We start from the raw sequence: 22,658 nt of genomic DNA on the forward strand, positions 1-22,658 counted from the left end.
TCTCTAGATCAATGGCAGATTTGAATGTCGCAAATTTATTTTTGTCAAAGGTTTATTATAAAATGGTTAGTTCCTGTCCTTGATTCTGATTGGTCAATAGCTGTGTTTTATTCACGATAAAACGCAGCTATAACCGCTTCACCCAACGGTTCTGTGTATCACTACACAACACCCTTAGCAACCACTCTTAGCAACGTAAACTGTATGTTCTTGATATTGTTTATTGAAGCTTACAGTATTATGTAGAAGAGTATTGTGAGGAAGAGATCGATTGAGCGAGTTTATTACCTGCATTCAGATTTAGCATTTTCCTTCAGGTCAATCCTATGTTCATAATAAAAAATCTGTTTAAATGTCCGATGTATTATTTTGTCCTTTTAACAGTTAAGGGGTTTTCCCGTGACTGACAGCGCTAGTCAAAGCATTTGCCAGTTGCGTCTTGTTCCGTGTTTACAACAATTCAGTCTTTTCAATGTAAAAGTCTTCGCTACTGACTGACACACTCATAAAGACAGTCTTTGCCGCCATCTAATGGCATAATAATGTAACTTCTGTTGCTGTTTACGGTCAGGGACTATTTTTTCCGGCGGAAGGAAGGCTTTTAGTGAAAGTTTACTTCATGAAAGTTGCGTTAATACATATTTTTGGCTTTAATATATTTGTATTGTGTGGTAACCGTTTTATAAAAGCAATAAGGTACTCAAGGCTAGTGCTGTATCGTGAATAAGTCACTGCTGAATGGGTTGCGCCCTTCAGCCGTGATTTATTCACGATACAGCACAGCCTCTCGTACCTTATTGCTTACATATAGCCTACACGGGCGAATCGTTGTCATTTAGGAATTAGATCATATGGGTGATGAAATCGAGAATGTGATCTTTTAAAGACTAATCGTGCAGCTTTGTGCACCTCTCTCTCTCTCCCTGCATTGACGTATAAGAGTACCGCAAGGGTTTTTCAGTGCATTCAATGTTATAATATTCATGAGGTGAGACGTCTCTATTAAAGCATATGCTCCTCACACTTCATTCTGGATAAGAACTGGTTCTCAGTTCTCAACCCTAGTTACCACTTCCCTCCGTTCTGCTCCATTGGGCTGAAAAAAAAACTACACTTTTTGCCCGGAAGACATATCGTTTTATACAGTCGTGTGACCACGATGATATCGAGACAATTTTGCTATCGCGATACCACGATATTGATAATACCGTTACATCCCTAGTGCCCAATGTTTTGAATGGTAGTCTATATTTTGCTACAGCTGTAATCCACACAAATTTATAAAGGTTACACACAATATTGTCTTTCTTGTTTAAAAAGGAACTAAAAAAATTAAATCATCATTTTTTTTTTTTTTTTTTTATACAGTTACTTAATCAGTTATTTTATTCTGTTGACAGCACTAATATTTGTAAAGGGATAATAAAAGCACTAATATTTTTTTCTAGTTAATGGTTAACAACTGTTTGGTTACCTGAATTCTTTAAAATAACTTCTGTGTTTAGCAGAATAAAGAAACTCATTCAGGTTTGTAACAACTTAAGGGTAAGTGATGACAGAATTTTCATTTTTGGGTGAACTATTCCTTTAAGTTGTATTTTTAAGAGTTTCTTAAATAAAGAAATATCTTTCCAAATACCCCTTTGGAACCTGTTTATGTACCATATGTTTACCTCCCAATTATGTGGGTCTTTCATTAGATGGTGTACCTGTGCTTGAAGACTAAGTCTGGGTGGAGCGGCCAGCAGGCTTCCTTGGTTTTGCTGAGGTAGTGGAATTAGATTTGGTGTTGACAGCAGCCCTGAAACATAAACAACCATATGATTATATTACCATTAAATGAAATCTGATTGACAACCACATTTTTTTTAATTCAATCACTAAACCTTGAAAAAATGATAAAATAAAGTGATAATAATAATTTCTCATCTGTGTTAGTCAGACATTTTGTTTTAACCAGCTGGGATCATGACAACTGACATGCAACAAGTCTGACTTTCAGTGAGGAGAGACAAATGACCTGACATAGGAAATTTATTTAATACACAGCGTGTGAATAAAAATAGTAAATAAGCTACCTTGCTGCCCTTGCTGCGTTTGTGGTAAAAGAAACTGTGCGGGTGAAGGCAGAGTGTGTCCTGGAACAAGGACTAACTGCTGCAGCTGTAACAACTGCTGAATGTCCTGAAAGAGAGAAAAGAAACAGTCGCTGAAAGAACATGGTGGTTTCACTCTGATCTGAGGTGGTCTGAGGAGGGAATTCACTGACAATAAGCAAATAAGACGCAGGCTTTTGCGCCTTAAAATTGGCTGTTTAGTGAATTTGTCCCTAGTATCACCTCAGGTGCCTGATTCACCTGATTGGCTGTACCTGGGCAGTGAGCTGGATTGGCTGAGAAAGAGGGAGCTGGTGAGGAGGAGGCGGGACAGGGGTGGCGGTTTGTTCTTGTGTGCTCTGCGATTGGCCCTGTGACTGCTGCTGAGCTGCCTGCTGACTGGCCTGCTGCTGGGCTTGCTGTTGATTAGCTGCGTGGGCCACATGCGACTGCTGCACAGCTGCAGCGAGGAGCTGCGCCTGCTGTAAGAGCAGCTGTTGCTGTGCAGGCAAAAGTGCAGTCAACTAGAAAGAGAGAAAATGCAGCAGAGAAGGAAAATGTGGTGAAAATAAAAGTTAGAAAAGTGGATTACAGAAAGCACATGTAAAGCAAGGCGAGCAAGCTCACATAGGAACCCACACAGACACATATAAGCACATATAAAATGTAAGTGCGTGTACATGTTTTGGCGTGTTTTTCTTACCCCTGCGAGCTGGCCACCCGTTAGCATCAGCTGTGTGTGTGGAAGGGCCGTCTGAGCAGGTGCAGCAGGAGACATCTCACCACAGTCCTCCACCTTAGCCTGATACACAGAGACAGAGAAACGTTGATGATGAATTCATGGTTTGAAAGGGACACGGTGAGTGGGGGTATTTAAATGAGGGTGACAAAGGGAGGATAATGAAATGTGGAAAAAACTGTAAACTGTACACACTAACTTTTAATCAAACTGTCTTCAAAACCAGTTTTAAATTGGCTATAACCCACAAACAAGAAAATGTGCGGATCTGTTTGTAAGACACTCGGTAACACGAGCATTCGCATCCATTTTCTCACCTTGGTGCTGCTACTCAGTGTGGGTGAAAGGGAGAAAGGGTTGATTTTCATCGGCTGAACCTGTTGGAGGGAAACGCATTAGAAATGTGATTCATTTTTTAAATTATGCTATATTCAGATAAAAAAAAAAAATAACACTGGTGCCAGTCACTTACCTGATTATTTGAATCTGAGCCATTTCTTTCAGAGTCTGAGACACACAATGAGAGAAATATAATGAGAGAAGGCAACATATTGGTTAATTTGGTACATTTTTGTTTGCTAAAAAGTTTAAGTTTAGTTAGTTTGACATTAGAAGAGTTAGTGCAGTTTTTTTTGTGAAGAAAACTGCTACAAATATTATATATATATATATATATATATATATATATATATACACACACACTTGGTTTTTATTAATTTATTTACTGTTAATTTTACTTTTGTTCTTTAATTATTATTTTATATGTATAATTTTTATTCAATATAATGTTAATACAACATTATAAGAGTTAATATAGATTATTTAGTTAATTGTTAGATCAAAAAATATATTTTTTAATTTTATAAAAAATATATAATTTTATTATTTGTATTGTTAACACATAAAAATATGCTGCTAAAATACTTTTATCATATCTGTTATAGTGCCAGGTAAGATGTTATCAGTGACCCTGGACCACAAAAGCAGTCATAAGTCGCACGGGTATATTTGTAGCAATAGCCAACAATACATTGTATGGGTCCAAAATGATCGATTTTTCTTTTATGCCAAACTTCATTAGGATATTAAGTAAAGATCATGTTCCATGAAGATATTTTGTATATAAAATATCAAAAATATATTTTTGTGAGTGGATATGCATTGCTAAAGACTTCATTTGGACAACTTTAAAGGCGATTTTCTCAATATTTTGATTTTTTTGCACCCTCAGATTCCAGATTTTCAAATAGTTGTATCTCGACCAAATATTGTCCTATCCTAACAAACCATACATCGATGGAAAGCTTATTTATTCAGCTTTCAGATGATCTATTTTTAAAAAAATAAATAAATTGAACCTTATGACTGGTTTTGTGGTCCAGGGTCACATATCTAAGCAGAAAAATCCATTTTGTTACAGACAAACAGTGTACCTGTGCTCTCCATCGGAGAGTCTGCCGCTGGATTCTCAACCTCTACTGGCTTTGACATTCTGATATCTATGGAAAAAAAGAGAGGTATGAAATCAGTCATTATCCGTTGCTACATGCTGACGCATTTCTGTTTAACATAATCACCATACTGTAAAATATCAAGAGTAATTCAATTTTACTATATATTATTAAATTACTATTATTTTTGTTGATAAACAAACACAAGTATGTTATATTAGGAATAAAAAGGCTTTTTGATGATAGGGCAGCTTCAGGTCTAGATTCTTTCATTCTCAAACAAGTGAAGACGTGATCAATTCAACAAACAACTAATAGTGAGTACATCACCACAGATGTGTCACTTCAAATTTAACTGTAACCAAGCCCATGGGACTGTCCCAGTCCCTCAGCAGAGAGAAACAGAGTGTGTAAAGTAAACGTGTGTGAAATTTATCTTATAAGAATACTAATAACATTTTTTGAAAGAGTTATATGTGTATCTACATACTTCATTGTAGACCAGAACTTCATAAAAGTCAGAACACACAACTGAACACGTGTGTTATGCTTCTGATGCATTCAAGCCAATTCAGTTTATTTCTATGGCACTTTTTATAGTACACATTGTTTTAAAAGAGCTAATCAGCATCAGAGGTATAAACTCTGTAGTAAAAATAAAAAATAATCTCTCAAATAGACATGCATAAACACACACACATACTCACTCACACACAGAAACACTCACTTCCCTTTTGTGAAAAATGCAAATAAAGCCAACGACTGACTAATAATATCACCCACCTGCGTATACCACTATCACGTCTGATCCTCTTTATCTCCCCTCAACACTCACATTTCATCCTTCATTTCTCACTCCTTCACCGTTCCTTTCATCAATATTTCATTCCTGCCAATTGCATGGAACAATGAGGCCTTTCTCAGATACTGATAATTAATATCTGACTCCTCCAGGGGGCAGTACAACTTTTTAAAAATGGATTGTAATAATCCCAGAGAAAGTTACACAGGAATCCAGTTTCACACTTGTATCTGTTGTGTCACTCATGTAAAAGCCACTAAAAAGCTGAAGAATTGCCGACTTCCTCAGATGAACAAATCCTGGGTCCAGCCACAGTGGTTGGTGAAAGGAAGTAAAACGGAAGGAAAGCCCCTCTTCAGCCCCGTCAAGGAGCGGGGCCGTATGTAGTTCAGGGTTTCCACAGAACGGCCTGTTCAGGCTTAGGATGAAAGTTTAAAAATATTTTCAGATTGTGTCACACACAATTTCTGACTATTTTGAGTAAGATTTGGTGTCATAATTCATATGAATGATAAAAATAAATGGTCTTTTAAGCTATCTTGAGGTCTTCAGAGAGACATGTATGGTTCATTTAAAGCAAAAAGGTCAGAGAAACATTTTTAATCATGGATCGGTTTTAGTGAATCATCACAAACTTATCTGACACCTTGCAGTGAATGATAACAGTTTTGAATGATTAGATCTAGAATATAAAGTTTGTTTCATGAAGTGCATGTGCAGTTCATATGAAGTTAATATGAAATAGTGCCTGATGGTTTTGGTGTTAATGTCTCACTTCCCTCTTTGTTTCCCCTCAGGCTGGGGCAAGCAAAACGTGTTAAACCAAACACTTACTGTCGGGCCAGCTATTAATACACAAACACACACACACACACACACACACACACACACATGCACTCACACATGCTTGAATGTAAGTGCTCCTATCATATACTGTCTTTATACAGTAGCTGACACACACAGATCTATTTCTTTCTATATTCTGAACTTCTCCATTTCATAACTTCTGTATTACAAACATATCTATTCTTATTATAAAACTGAAATAAATATGCTTACACTGCTTGCACATACTGGAAATTATTTCCAAGCCAATAGTGTTTTACATAATTTTCATCTACTTAAAGACCAAGATGGCACATGCCAAGATGAAGAGCTTTCTTAAGACAATTATCAATCTCAAATCTCCATCACTGTATGCATTTAGCTGCAAATTAATATGAAGGTGTCTGATTCTAGTAAACTCTTGTGTCTTCTGACTGGACTCTCTGCTGATTTACTATGTGCGAAAGGTCAGATTAAAAGTAATGATAATGCAAGATGTCTTTAGGAACACAATAGTGGTTTCAAGCTGGCCAACTCGCTAGACACTTCACAGCAAGTGAAGGCAACAATCCTCAAAGAAGCACGGCTTCTCATGGCCTGTTTTATATCTACTAGTCCTCTCATTATAAAAGGCAAGAGTTCCTGTACCGAGACCTATCTGTAGGTCAATTGTCAGTTGGGATCTGGGAGGAAGAGGGGAATCCCCATGAAGAACTTCACACTGGGTTTCCCAGAGGTTCCCTTGCACTTCCAGTCAACAAATATGATTTCATCACCTCTTCAGTACTGAAAAATGCTTATTTGCTTGATGGATCAACAAAAGACTAGATATACATAATGGTAGTCTAATAACGTGAAGATTTTATGCACATAATACCACAAATTGGAGTTGTTTTTAAAGCAATTAAAAGCCAGAGCTCTCCGAATTTAGGAAGAGGAAAAACTATTTTTGTGTGTGTGGTATCTGGTATTAAAATTGTTATCAACAATTGTGCCTTTGAAATGAATTCAGAGAAACGTAAATTATTTTGAGGATTATATAACAGAAATCATAAGAATTCATAAGCAGTGCTTAGTAAAAATCAGATCATTTAACAGTTTTCACATTTTACTAAATTACAAATGCTACAATTAGACCAATAAATTTCATAGAAAAAAATGGTTTCTAAACCTCACTGTCAACAAGAGACTAAGTGAGAAAAGCCACAGAGTTCAGTAGCTAAGTCATTACTCAAAAAAAAAAAAATGCTGTAAAAGAAAACCTTGAATCTGCCAAAATGCTAAACGTTATTTATGTTGTGCAAATTTAATACCAGCCACACTTCAAAAAATGCCATCCACACAGTGACGAGAGAGGTGGAAGCGTCATGCTGTGGCATTGGGCATTTTTTTAAGGTAGAAGGAAAAAATAAATGGCACAAAATGATGGAAATACTGCAAGAAAATCTCTGCTGAACTCAACTTCAGCAAGACGATGATCTTAAACTCTGAGTGGCTCAAGAACATGAAGGTGAATGTCCGACATTGGCCCAGATTTCAACCCACATTCAAATGCGTTAAAACTGCAGTGCAAAACATCATCTGACTACCTAAAAAGCCAGAATCTGGGAACATTCGTAGAACAAAGATTCACAACGGCTTATGCCAAATGTCTCATAGTGGCATTAATCATAAAATTAAATTAATTTAATTAATTAATTTTTAATTCTCATTCAACTAAAAATATTTATTTATTAAACAATACAAAATTGTAAGTTTCAGTGCTTTGAAATAAAATAATCAGAGAGAATGTGTCTGAATACATCTGCAAAGCACTGTAACATAAACATCTCTATTTCTAGAAAAAAAACAGACACTATGAAATTCAACACATAGTATATCTTGGAATTTCAGTTTAACTTTGCACAGCTCTTCCTTTCAGTTTCTCTATGCTGACCTTCTCGGTCTGATGACCACAAATGTCCCTGCATTTCAATACAACTCAGAAGAGACCAACCTGGCAACCACACAGATGCTCTGGACACATACCTGGCAACCACATATGGGAATAATCCATGGATGCAACAGGACCGTTCTTTGTCATGTTGATGAATAAGTGTGCACTCGCTCAGTGAGGTCCTCTTCCTCTCTCACACATGCACACACTCGTTCTGTCTCACTCTCTCCGCTGTCTTAGACTCTGTCAGTGTGTGGCCAAGAAGCAGGAACAAACTGATAACAAGTGGGGGGAAGTCTCCACTCCTCCTTCTCTCCTCCCTCCTCTCTACGCTGTACCCACCCACAACATCCGCCCCCTCTGTGCCCACTTCCTGACCTCGAGAGAGCAAGAACGGAGTGGGTCAAAGCAGACGTGCCGCGTTTGCATTTACAATACAATGATTTTAAACTCGTAAGTGTGTTACAGATCGTTTCATCAGGCCAGCGTATGTGACGGTCGCATTTGGAGGATGAAAGGCTGAGGAAGGCGAGCAGGACGGTGAGCGAGCGAGCGAAGGAGGAAGTGAAGTGTGGGGTCAGGTGAAGAGAGAGGATGAGAGTGGTTGAGAGTGGGAAGGTGGCAGTGAGGAGTGAAAGATGAAAGAATAAGCAGATGTTGAGATAGAGGTGAAAAGAGGGGGAGATTTGTGCCGCTGGAAAGTGCTGGGGTTGCTGGAAAGAGTCGCTCACGAGTCCTGCGGTGACTCTCTCGGTCTCTCTCGCTCAGCCGTATCTCTACTGTATATCAACACATCTGTCACAACACAAGCCTCCATCAGAAAATACAGAATGAGGACGCTTGCTCACACGGCTTTTTCCAACCTCACACGTCCACACTGGGGCATGAATCACCCCGTAGGAGCCCAAAACAATGCAGAGAAAGCAAAACAAGCATTTACGTGTTGTGATATATAACTGTTGTGTCTGAAGCAGGAAGCAGGGATGGATCATAAGCTGTACTGAAAATAGAAATGTCCGAACTGTCCAAACTACATGTACCACATAAGAGAACAGTGAACGAACCATTTTTTAGAAAAATAGTAAAGTTATTATGTTATGAAATAACACAAATAGACGTGCATCCTGGGATGCTTTTTTGAAGTGTTGATACTTTTCACTATTTGCTCCAATTCAATAAAATAAAAATAAATACAAATCTTTTTGTAAAGAAAATAATACGTTGACTAAATTTAAATTGTTCTAAAAAATTATTTAATCATGAGCGTTCCTAAAGATCATAAAAAAACAGTCACATTTTACTGGTCCTGTATGTAATTTAGTTTTCACAAGTATTTGCATTTTCAGAAATATTTAAGAAAATTATTTTCTTAAATTCTTAAATATTTCTTATTAGAGATTAGAAATATGATATTTTGTAATTATCATTTAAATGTGACTATTTTCAATTTGTTTGTCATAAATCAACATCTTAGGAAATTGTTATGGGGTTTAGAATCAGAATATGACTTTCTGTTATGAAACAGGACATTGATTTTAAACGTCCACTGTAGTGGACACCAGGACTTAAAGCATGTAAATTTTGGGAGACAACAACTGAACAGGGAAAGAAATGATATATCAATATTCCTATGAAATATTAAATATTCTTATGAAAATGTTGTCAATTATTACTCCCATTAATACACTTCTTTTTTCATTACATGTTGCTCCAAGAACACATTAAAGGTGGGGTAAGCGATATTTCAAAAACACTGTTTGGAAGTTAGTCGGGCCGACTCCAACAACAAACGTGTAACCAATCAGCAGATTGACGGTCGAGGAGACAGAACGAGCAAGAGGGAGATTTGAAGAAAGACTGCAGAAAGTGAGATGGGACACAATACAAAACAGCTCAAAAGAATATCACTGGAATGAAGGTTTATGACTGGGCAAGTGCTTTAGGACCCGCGTTAATATTAGAAAAACTTTCCAGCGCTGGAGAGAGCTAAGCGAGGAGGCCTGAAAACAGACGCGGAGGCTGCTTTGATCCCGCTTCTCATGTGAGTAACACTGGGTTTGAGTGTCACTGATTGTCTGGAGTTGCTGTGCTGTTTTGCGACTAACGAACACTTGTTTGTATTTACTCTTGTGTACTGTGCGTTCATTTTTTGTGCTTCCTTGTCGTTTCGTTCATCATCTGCGTTTTATTTTTCGTGTAGCATTATTTTGTTGCGTGTCAGCTGTGATAAACAGACATCCACTCTCGCATTGCGTGTGTAACAGTGGCCAGCTAGTGAGAGTTGTGCAGGTAAACCACTGCACACTGACAATCGCTAGAGAATGCGGTGTTTAGTGTCATTGTTAGCGCATTCGCCCAGCGATCGGGGTTCAAGACCGACTCGGGGCAGGGTGGATAGGATTGGAGGGTGAGTTTTGGAGGCAGAGCAATGAAGAGAGGGTTGGGTTTGTTTGAGTTGATTTCAAATATCAACAGTGTTCAGTTGTGTTTTTGAAATATCACTTACCCCACCTTTAATATGCAAATTAGATACAATGTATCAATGCATTTTACAGAATGGGAAAACGCACTTATGGCCATTTTACACTAAACTAAACTAAATTCACAAAACTTTTCCTGGTTCTCAGGAGGATATATATTGTAAACGTATTGATTATGTATTGTATAAATTGTGTGTGTGTGTGTGTGTGTATATATATATAGACACACACACACATATATATATATATATGTATATATACAGGTGCTGGTCATATAATTAGAATATCATCAAAAAGTTGATTTATTTCACTAATTCGATTCAAAAAGTGAAACTTGTATATTATATTTATTCATTACACACAGACTGATATATTTCAAATGTTTATTTCTTTTAATTTTGATGATTGTAACTGACAACTAAGGAAAATCCCAAATTCAGTATCTCAGAAAATTAGAATATTGTGAAAAGGTTCAATATTGAAGACACCTGGTGCCACACTCTAATCAGCTAATTAACTCAAAACACCTGCAAAGGCCTTTAAATGGTCTCTCAGTCTAGTTCTGTAGGCTACACAATCATGGGGAAGACTGCTGACTTGACAGTTGTCCAAAAGACAACCATTGACACCTTGCACAAGGAGGGCAAGACACAAAAGGTCATTGCAAAAGAGGCTGGCTGTTCACAGAGCTCTGTGTCCAAGCACATTAATAGAGAGGCGAAGGGAAGGAAAAGATGTGGTAGAAAAAAGTGTACAAGCAATAGGGATAACCGCACCCTGGAGAGGATTGTGAAACAAAACCCATTCAAAAATGTGGGGGAGATTCACAAAGAGTGGACTGCAGCTGGAGTCAGTGCTTCAAGAACCACTACGCACAGACGTATGCAAGACATGGGTTTCAGCTGTCGCATTCCTTGTGTCAAGCCACTCTTGAACAACAGACAGCGTCAGAAGTGTCTCGCCTGGGCTAAAGACAAAAAGGACTGGACTGCTGCTGAGTGGTCCAAAGTTATGTTCTCTGATGAAAGTAAATTTTGCATTTCCTTTGGAAATCAGGGTCCCAGAGTCTGGAGGAAGAGAGGAGAGGCACACAATCCACGTTGCTTGAGGTCCAGTGTAAAGTTTCCACAGTCAGTGATGGTTTGGGGTGCCATGTCATCTGCTGGTGTTGGTCCACTGTGTTTTCTGAGGTCCAAGGTCAACGCAGCCGTATACCAGGAAGTTTTAGAGCACTTCATGCTTCCTGCTGCTGACCAACTTTATGGAGATGCAGATTTCATTTTCCAACAGGACTTGGCACCTGCACACAGTGCCAAAGCTACCAGTACCTGGTTTAAGGACCATGGTATCCCTGTTCTTAATTGGCCAGCAAACTCGCCTGACCTTAACCCCATAGAAAATCTATGGGGTACTGTGAAGAGGAAGATGCGATATGCCAGACCCAACAATGCAGAAGAGCTGAAGGCCACTATCAGAGCAACCTGGGCTCTTATAACACCTGAGCAGTGCCACAGACTGATCGACTCCATGCCACACTGCATTGCTGCAGTAATTCAGGCAAAAGGAGCCCCAACTAAGTATTGAGTGCTGTACATGCTCATACTTTTCATGTTCATACTTTTCAGTTGGCCAAGATTTCTAAAAATCCTTTCTTTGTATTGGTCTTAAGTAATATTCTAATTTTCTGAGATACTGAATTTGGGATTTTCCTTAGTTGTCAGTTATAATCATCAAAATTAAAAGAAATAAACATTTGAAATATATTAGTCTGTGTGTAATGAATGAATATAATATACAAGTTTCACTTTTTGAATGGAATTAGTGAAATAAATCAACTTTTTGATGATATTCTAATTATATGACCAGCACCTGTATATAACATGAAAAAAAAAAAAACAAAAAAACATTTACATTTATGCCTAAAGATTCACCACTGTTAGTTTGCTGATCTTTTAGTTTGCCACTGTTAGTTTGGTGGTCAGAAAAGTGTTAGTCAAGAGATTAAATTCATATACAAAAAGTCAATATATATATATATATATATATGTGTGTGTGTGTGTGTGTGCGTGTAATACTGAATGTTTATTAAACATAAAATAGTTAGAAAGAACCAGATGTAATGGCTAGAAATTATTTACACTCAATGTGAAGTCCAAGTCCAGGACATATGTGTGATATAAGAGACTGCAGTACTGTATATTCAACACTAGAAGGCGGCATTGCCCCATTTTTTATGAATGTTGTGAAGCGTTTTTCTGGAATAACTCCCAATTGAAAATCCTTGCTCCATTTCAAATTTACTGGTTATTTCAATGAAAAATTAAAGTGAAAACAACATATCTAGTTTAGATTCTCATTAATATACAGACATACGCTCAAAGACAAATCTAACAAAAGACAGCTGGCTATTCAGGCCTGTATGACAGCTTCAGTTACTGCTCATACTCACACTATTTTCTTAAACCTCACAAACTAATACAGATGGTAGCTTCTATGTTTTGTGGTTTCACACAAAGAGAGCAGTGTGTCAGGTTCACGGTCATCGAGAGCCTGTGTGTATGCTGTGCGGCTGGTGCTGTTAAAGTTCATGACCCCAGAGGTCACACACCACAGACATGTCTGCATATGTCACGGGGGTCTCAGGCCATTTGGCTGGCCCCTCATCACATGGTTTACGTGGAAAGGTCACTTCTCGTAATGTAATGTACTGTAAACTGTAAATGACATCAGTTTTGGTGATGACCTGCGATGTTCCTGTTTGTTTCGCAACACGTGATCCACCAGCAAATATGCCTCTATGATTTTTAAAATGCTAGTATGTTTCTTCATCTGTTCCTCTCGCTCTCCTCCTCTCCATGTTTATCTGATCAGCTGTCTGTTTAAGAGTGCGAGCTCCAGGCCTCGAGAGAGCCATCAATCTCACAGCTGTCACAGCTCAGAGCCGTATGCGTGCGCATGTGTGTGAGTGATTAGATACTAACTATTTCGCACAGCAAACACTCTTCGCGCTGTAGATGCAATCACATTCACTCCAACACAAATGTGTCTTAGTCTTTAATGCTGATAAAGTTACAGAGACGCTTTCTTTCCATCCACCATTCCAGGCTGATTCGTCCACCTCTTCACCTCCATAAACACAAATGTCCATTCCCTCCACTTCCCACTCGCTCCTCCAGCTGTTAAGCTATCAGCATGTCCCGTAACGTAATGATAAAAATGCTCTTTTTAAATTGTTTCCAGACATTTGCTCTTTCTTTGCCTCTTTCTTCCCTGCTGGTCAGCAGACACTGTGACATCACTGGACACTGCTCTGCACTGTGATTGGTCACTGGCCCACGTTGCCAGGCAACAGCAGTGAAAGGTCTCTTGTGTGTGTGTGTGTGTGTGTGTGTGTGTGTGTGTTTGTCTGTGCTTATGTGTATGTTTTTACCCCTGTGACAGACAGTGAAATGGTAAACGGAGAGCAGCTCTTGTGCTGATAAGTTTTCCTATCTGAAATGGAGCGTTTTTCCTATAATGTGAGGGCCGAGTATCGTTTCCCCTGAATGAATGTGTGCATGTTTAATATTTAGGCTTATATCGGTGTGTGAACGCAGCTGTGTGTGAGAAAGTGTGTGTGTCTGGGGAAAAGGTGGTTATTGTTTTTGACACAGACCCTCATATTTCTGCATCGATCGATTCCTCTGACTCCCGACACGACAATAATCGCGCGCACACACACACACTTGGGCCTCTTTCTATCAGTAGCGTTATTACTGTGCAGAGAGGTAGAGGGGGAAATAAGGGGAGCTGAGAAGAATTCATACGGTAGAACAGGAAAGAACGCGGATGTAGGAGAGAGTCAAGACACTTGAAAAAGAAGTGCACAGTGGGAGAATTGATAGTAAAATCTCACAGGGAAAGAAAAGGACATGAGGAGATGAAGAGAGATGAGAAAATAAATGAAAAACTTGGAAGATAAGACTAGAAAGTAGAAGGAAATGTGTGTTAGCGGGAAAAAAGTGCCACCAATCCGGAGCTCTTGGTCGCTACAAATGGCCGCTCAAATGGAACTGAACTATTTATTTGTGCAATATTGAATCAAACTGGCAACCTTTTGATTCATATATTTATATATATATATATATATATATATATATATATATATGAATCAAAAGGTTGGCTATGAATTAAAATATTGCATATATATATATATATACACACAAACACAAATACTGTATATATATATATATATATATATACACACACACACACACACACACACACATATATTCACAAAAATGCCTTTTGAGTTGGAAAGTTTGATTCATTTCTTTTTAAACTTTCCAATTTCCAGTTTAAACTTTCCATTTCAATAAACTGATGATGCTTCAATCAAAATTTAATGATTAATTTGCATAATTTTTTGTTATGCCTTAAATTCAGTAAAAAGTTTATATAATATATTTAAGTTGTTTGTTTATTATTAATTAGTTTATTTTTATTAATTTATTAAATATTAATTAGTTAAAAATCACTGTATTGCTATATTTGTTATATAATGTTTATAACATTACTATTTATTGCTGTACTTTGCAAAAAAAGTTAAAGTGATTAAATATTTTCTATATTTTCATATTAAAAATTAATTTAATGAAAAACAGTGTGGAACTTTTTACTTTTTTGCATGAAATATTTTGAATCTAATTGGCTACAATGACTTTTTGGTTTAAACTATGGGTCCTGTGAACCATAAACACCGATTTCAGAGCACATTCATACATTTCGAGAAATATATCAAATAACGTCAAATCCCTGAAAATGACCACTATAATATTTTTAGCCATCTCGCCCAGCCCTACTGCAGTATAATAACAGAAGAGCATTACAAGAGAGAAGATGAAGGATTCATCCCATCTTTTTCCAATAAAAGAAGAAATGAGGGATTGAATTGGGGAGGATGGGGGGTGAGGGTACAACAAAAGAGATGAGACGCACATACACACAGAAACGGTTGTTTTTGAGAGATGAGGAAGAGATGTTATTAGGTTGACAGCAGCGTAATGACGGAGCAACTCCAGAGCTGTCACACAGAAAAAGTACAAGTGCACGGTGATGGAGGACAAACACGGACACGTTCACACCTACACTGTCACTTTCATGAGGAACCGTTTGCTTTGACATGAAGGACGGGTCACGATGGTCAACTAGTGAGGTTGACTGGTATACCTAGATTTTTTATTCGATTTTTTTAGCTTTGAAAAAGTTTTATTTAGTGCACATCAAGCTTTATCTCAGGCTTTTCGAGTGCTCACAAGAATCCACCGTATTTAAGATAAAAACCTAAATTAAACTAGTCAAACAGGCAGCACAAAGACTAGTCGATTTTGACTATTTAGTTTTGCACATCCCTATTTGATATCCCCCATCCTCACACAGAAACCCTGTTTGTCTTTTCCCATAGTTTCAGTGTTGTAGTGCTGATTGGTTAACAATTTCAGGAATAATTTGCCCTTTAACCTGCCTTTCACCTTTCCCCTTTGCAGTTTTTTCTCCTTCACGTCGTCTCCTGTCTGTCATTCTTACTCATCAATATTCCCACTCACCCTCCATCTTTATCACAACATCCATCTTTCTCTCTCCCATAATCCCCTTCTCCTTCGCTTTCCGCCCCCCTCCTTTTTGTATCACTTCATTCCCCCTTTCGTTCTCTTCTCATCCCATTTCACTTCCTAAACTACATCACTCTCTCTCCCTCTCCCTCTTTTTGTCTATCCATCCATTTCCAGCTGCCATTTCTTACCTCTTTTATTGTTTAATTTCCTTTTCTTTTTATGCCCCACTTGGACGTCTCTCTCTATCCGTCCTTGTCTCTGTGTTTGTGATAATAACTAAAATAAGAGTTTCTTCTGCCATTATTTATTTCTCTCCTCCTGAGCGCAGGGAGATATCAAAACCTAGTCAGAGCCGGCACAGGGGACCCGTGCTACATTTGGGGAAAGGAGAGGTGGACTATGAGATGGAGAGAGGGGGTAGGGGCTCTACTGTTGTTAGATGGGGGGTATATGGGATGGGGGGGTGGGGGGTGTAGGAAATCGGTCTGGCTAGCGGAACAGCTTTTCACCTATCTCTCTCTTTCTCTCTCTCTCTCCCCATACTGCTTTGTATTCTGTGGAGATGACAGGGGAAAGCTTTATTGCTCTGAGTCGGTATCGATCGGGGCCCTAGGCAGGGGGGAGCGAACAGACGCCCATTAGAGGCACTTTCTCAACGACCGCTCCCTAAGAGCACAACCCCACCCTACCCCCCTTCTTTCTCTTTCTTTGCCTCTGAAATTCAAATTCAAGGTTTCTATCCTTGAGGCTTGACTGGGAAAGAGGGAGAGAAAGCTAGAGGAGACATAATCTGATAAAGAAAGAGCCAACAGAGACACAAAGCATAGAAAATATATCAATATTTCAAAAGCCTACGAATACATATGAAGTGTTACATTTCTCTTATCCTTTCAGCTCACTGTTATTCCACATCTTCTATATTTTTAATAGCACATAAAATATGCTGGTTGAAATCAGTGATTTCATGTGTAAGTCCAGCACTATGTAGTTCTTCACACATTCACATAAACAGTGAAAACACAAGGATGCACAACAAAGACTGAACACTGGCCCTGTGAATTGTGTCTAACACCAAAGAAATACCTTTCTACTATGTCTATGCGTTCAGATCCCGGTGGGATGTCACACTCCCGAATGAGGCCTATATCACCTGTAATCTCCCTCTTCACAGAATTCCTCATTTTTGGAAAGACAAGAATCTCACCTTCCTATTCACCCCTTCTTGCTCTCTCTCTCACACCTCGACCAAACAAAACCACACTGTCATCACGAAGAAAATGCTTTCTGGTACCTCCCCGGCTATCCAAAATCACACATAGAATACTATAAATATTAATTCTCTATTACCTAGCTGAAAAAACCTGACCCACAGAGACTAAACTTTGACCTTGGAGAATTTAAAGTTCTATCTGCACATCTCCTCTGTCCTTATAGAGTGAGTTTAAGGCTACTGTGGTCTAGTGCACATATTCCAGAAATTGAGCCTTGCTGTTCATGTGGAAAATGGAGATTCAAATCTGGCTGGCAATAAGTCCTGGTCCCAGTCTACTAAGAAATTTCCTCTCATCTTTTCTGTTTCTATCAATACAAAGTGTCATAATTATATATTTTGTATGTATTTTTTTAACAGCATGATCAAAATGACTCCTCGACTTTGAGCCTTGGTGATCATTTGGGAAATGCAGATTCAAATCTGGCATGCAACGTGTCCTGATCTCAGTCTCCTCAATATCATCTTTAAACTCTAAAAAATGCTGGGTTAAAAATAACCCAAGTTGGGATAAAAATGGACAAACCCAACAATTAGGATTAGTTTGACCCAGCGGTTGAGTTAAATGTTTGGGTAGTTTTATTTAACTCAACTATTGTTTAAAAATTATTATATTGCTTGCTTACAATGAACCCAAAATAGGCTAGAAACGAACATTTATTAATATGTTTAATAAAATAAACATTTAATAATGTTTAATAAATAATAATTAAATAATAAACATTTATTATATTGCTTATTAATAATAAATGTTTACCCATTTGATTATTACTGCTGCCACTATTACTTATTTGTCTGATTTTTAATTTCCAACCTATTTTGAGTTCATTTTAAGCCATATAGTTTAAACAATAGTTGAGTTAAATAAAACTTCTTAGCTGGTTAGTCAAACATATTTAATGTGGGTTTGTCCATATTTAAGCCAACTTGGGTTGTTTTTAACCCAGCATTTTTTTTAGAGTGCACCATTCCTATCCACAGAAAGTGATATATTAAATATGTTTATTTGCAACAGCATGATCAGAGAAGTTTAAAACTTTTTATATCTTTAATAACTTTTTGTATTTTAAATATCTCTTCTTTTCTAGTCATAAAGTACTGGTACGGTGTGACCTTCCAATATGACTGGGATTACATGTTTTTAGCCGGACAAACACTGAAAAGTCTGTCTCTATAATAACCACATGGGAATAGTTGAAGAGACTTCGACGCAGCACAATCGTGCACCATGTTTACACATGTGAGTCAATCGCTCCCACGCCAATCGATGGAAAGAGAGAGAGAACAGGTTACCTTTGGTCATTAAGACAGGGGGAATCCCAGACTTAGGGTGGTTAGGGGGTTCATTGATAGAGAGAGAAAGAGAGAGAGTATTTGGCAAAGAGAGAGAGCAGACAATTATCTGTATTGATTAAAGGGAGGCAGCACAGTGAAGAACAGAGCTCACTATGTGTCGATCAATAAAGAGAGAGAGAGACACAGAGAGAGGGAATTGTTTGGGGAAAGAGGGTCAATAGGGTGGGAACGAGATAGGGACAAAATCAAGTGTGAAAACGAGAACAAGAGCGAGGTAGGTAATAAAACTAATAACTATGTTATACTGTCTGTATTAATGTTTAATAATTCATATTGACATCATAATTATTACATGCGTCCAGCACATGCATTCAAATGTCTAAATTTGGCTGTCAAGTTCAGATGCAATATTGATTACCCTGACATTTAACATGCACTTATACATTAAGGCCTAACACATTTAACAGTTACAAAATGAACTTGTTTTAAAAATTAATAAATTCTTTTTTTCTTTGGTCATGTATTATTTTGCCTAAATGAATAAAGTGTATCAGTGCTACCATTGTTGCCCACTCAAAAAAAAAAAGAGAAAAAAAAAGAAAGAAAGATTATCATTAACTTGTGTGCAGTCAGTTCTACTTATACAGACTGAATGTGTGAGTTGAGTTTGAATATATGTTGGGTACTCTGTAGCCGAGGCCACTTCTCTTTCTCGGAAATGCGTGAAACACCAGGACAAAAGCTTCAAAGAGGACTAACAACAAGGGAACTATGTAGACACAAGCAGTGCAGACAGAGCCACTGCTTGCCCCTTCTCAAAATATTAATCCCCTTTCAGACAAACTTGACCCCCAACGCACACACACTCCCCTTTTCCGCTCCCATTAGGAGTCGAATGCATATCTACAGACTGCGCTGGCCGTTGCCTAGTAACCGTGACCCTCATCAGCTAACACCAGTAACAACACAACATTCATTACGTCCTCTGACTCATTTGTTGCTTAGTAATGTAACATTGTCCGAAAAGCATGTATTAGTGCACCTTAGTTTTAAAAGCAAAGTTTTAAACAATGAGAGCATTTTCAGGTAAGACCATTAAAAAGTGAACATGGATATGTAAATACATTAGAAAAATACCTGATTAAAAACAAATAACACAAGCAGTGCAATAATCAACATTTTTTAAGGTTATTCTTTTTTTTTTTTTTTTACAAGTTTGTTTTATAATCATTGTTACTAATAAAAAAGAAATTCACAACTAATATTGATACAGATTATTATTTTTTAAGTGCCAGATAATCAATATGCAGAAACAATTCTTGATACAATGATAAATTCGAAATCATTAGGCAACAACAATAAACACAAAATATGCATAATCATATCATATTTCATTACTTGTATTATTACATTATAGAGCATCACATCAGTAGATCAGTATTATTATTACTATTATTTATGAATATACTTATATTTATGAAAAGTTATTTTGCAATGTAAATAGATGCCCATTTATTTATTTTTTCTTATTTATTTATCCTTGTTTTAGGCAGTCTAGCTGTTAACATATTATACATTCCTCACAGTTTTAGGCTAACAGTGCATTAAGTTATTTTACCTGTGAAACACACATTCCTGTTTAACGGCATTGTTGGGTTCCCTTTAAAAGATAATTACTAAAAGAAATACAACTAAAGGAAAATAAAAAAGCAAGGTGGGATGGTGGAGTGATATCAACACAGGAGCAAGTTAAAGGGATAGTTCACCCAAAAATGACAATTCTTTCATTTACTCACCCTCAAGTTTTTCCAAACCCATATGAGTTTCTGTCTTCTGTTGAAAACAAAAGAAGATATTTTGAAGAATATGGGTAACCAAACAGATGATGGACCCCACTAACTTCCATAGTAATTTTTTTTTTTCCATACTAAATCAATGGGGACCATTAACTGTTCGTTTAATAATATTCTTCAAAATATCTTCTTTTGTGTTCAGCAAAAGAAAGAAATTCATACAGGTTTGGAACTACTTGAGGGTGAGTAAATGATGACACAGTTGTCATTTTTGGGTGAAATTTCCCTTTATGCAGATACTTAGAGCTGTTGTGATTGTCAGAATTAGGTGTTTACATTTAGTCTATTCAAAATACAACCAACTCTTTTCATACTAAATGAAGAAAAGTTTTTCTAAATAATTTAAAGGTTACTTAGACATGAGATCAGATTGCATCATGGGGACAAACCTTACAGCCTAAGATGAGGCAAGGTTAAGTGAAGGAGCGTGCACACACACACACACACACACACAGACACACACACACACACACACACACACACTATAACATTTGCACTGATAAAAGTCCTGTTTAATATGAATCAGATCTCAACGGATACGGCAAGGACACAGAGTCTGCATGCACTGTAATGTACCACAGAGTAAATACTTATTTACATGTATATAGCACACACAAACACCTAGTCAAATAATTATAATATTGCAGTTTGTGTAAGGAATTTATAAATAGAGGCTATAAATACAACAATAGAAGAGTGTGAAATACTAAAGCTTTGAAAAAGAAAAGGAAGAGAGTCCTGCAAAAATATTAAAAACAAGAATTCAGGTGTATAGTTATGCATGCATGACATCACAGGTCCCCTCCCCCAGCCATTGGGAGTGGGTGCCTTGGAAACGGTCGCTAAGGGAACAGACGACTAAGAGAGAGGGAGGGAGAGAGAGAGGGAAAGAGAAAGAGAGAAGGTGAAAAAGAGCAGAAGAAATAAAAGAGAATAAGAAAGCATCCTGTGCTGCCGTGCAAAGGGAAAAAGGAGGAAAGCACCAAAAGAGAGTGAGAGAAAGAGAGATGAGACATAAAAGCAGACAGAAACACACAATATATGAACATTACATGAGTCGTATTAAATACAGACTTTAGATAATGTGTTCTAGTAAGGTAACTAAATGAGACATTATGACATTCTGAATGTGAGATTTCATTACAGTATTTAAGGCAGCAGCAGTGGCATGTAAGTCAAGGCCTGTTTGCCTGTTCACCGGTTCTTCACATCCATCTCACTGTTTACTAATACACAAGAATGAAAGAAATGAGCAACTGGGCTTCTAATGCATTTTATATTAATCTCAGTATCTGTAAAACTCATACACTATCTAACTAATGTGAAAGCTGATTAATATCTCTGAAAAATATTTCATTTGCCAGCCATCATAGGAAATTATTCAGTGCTATGTCCTCCAATCATATGGCTTTAATGTAAATTTATGCTGATGTAAAAGTTCACATTTCCATTTATATTCCATATACTCCTGCAGCCACGTCCACCCGGGCCTAAGACAAGCATCTCCTGTTACATCATTCATGAGCCTGCTTGAATATCAAACTGCTTGAGTACTGTATACATCACCATGAAAACACATACTCTCCACCAACAGAGAAAATAAAGGGGTGGAGATTTGCAAGGCCATTAGATCTAGCAAACCCCAGTAGCCATCTCACCTCCAATTCAGAAAATAACCCTCCTCCTTCATTTCAAACCTAAAAGTATTATTCTGGGTTCAATACAAGTTAAGCCCAGTCAACAGTATTTGTAGCATAATGTTGATACCACAAAAATAATTTTGTTTAGTCCCCAAAGATCAAGGTTATGGTGAGACACTTACAATGGTAGTAAATGCAGGCCAGTTTTTGAGGATTTAAAAGCAGAAATGTGAAGGTTATAATTAATAAAAACACCTACAGTAAGGGGCCGTTCACACAGAAAACATTTTTGCAATCCACTGAACTGCTTTTCCATTGTTTTTTTATGTAAATGTACTAGACGGACATGTTTAACTGTTGTGCTTGCACGGCAACACACGACACAGCGCTCAAGTTAAAAAAAGTTTTAAAAAATGCATCTCTAGACCTTGCATTTTTTTCCGTTCCACTGACCTGCATCTCATGTTTTTAACTGCAAAAATGCATTCTGTGTGAATGGCCCCTAATTCTCTTATATTATCTGAGCTTTTTAGGTCAGTTTTAAAGGGTTAGTTCACCCCAAAATGAAATTTCTGTCATTAAGTACTCACCCTCTTGTCATTCCAAACCCATAAGACTTTCGTTCATCTTCGGAACACAAATTAATATCTTTTTGATGAAATCTGAGAGCTTTCTG

At 37.4% G+C, this 22,658-nt stretch overlaps 1 protein-coding gene across 6 annotated transcripts in view; it reads right to left on the reverse strand.

The window, feature by feature from the left end:
- The window catches only part of pou2f2a (POU class 2 homeobox 2a), a 42,432-nt gene that overhangs the window by 7,626 nt on the left and 12,148 nt on the right, over nt 1-22,658 (reverse strand). For 3 of the 6 annotated variants that reach the window (XM_051865828.1, XM_051865834.1, XM_051865833.1), the window contains exons 2-8: nt 4,269-4,334; nt 3,308-3,342; nt 3,153-3,212; nt 2,800-2,898; nt 2,372-2,620; nt 2,079-2,184; nt 1,710-1,801 (exon numbers count right to left, since the gene is read on the reverse strand). In XM_051865828.1, the coding sequence (XP_051721788.1) occupies nt 1,710-1,801; nt 2,079-2,184; nt 2,372-2,620; nt 2,800-2,898; nt 3,153-3,212; nt 3,308-3,342; nt 4,269-4,334 (707 nt within the window). Of the gene's footprint in view, nt 1-1,709; nt 1,802-2,078; nt 2,185-2,371; nt 2,621-2,799; nt 2,899-3,152; nt 3,213-3,307; nt 3,343-4,268; nt 4,335-7,941; nt 8,131-22,658 lie in introns of those variants that run through there. The other 3 variants (XM_051865829.1, XM_051865832.1, XM_051865830.1) reach the window with 3 other exon arrangements.

This window comes from Ctenopharyngodon idella, chromosome 16 (assembly GCF_019924925.1).
Source record: "Ctenopharyngodon idella isolate HZGC_01 chromosome 16, HZGC01, whole genome shotgun sequence".
Lineage (NCBI taxonomy): Eukaryota > Metazoa > Chordata > Actinopteri > Cypriniformes > Xenocyprididae > Ctenopharyngodon > Ctenopharyngodon idella.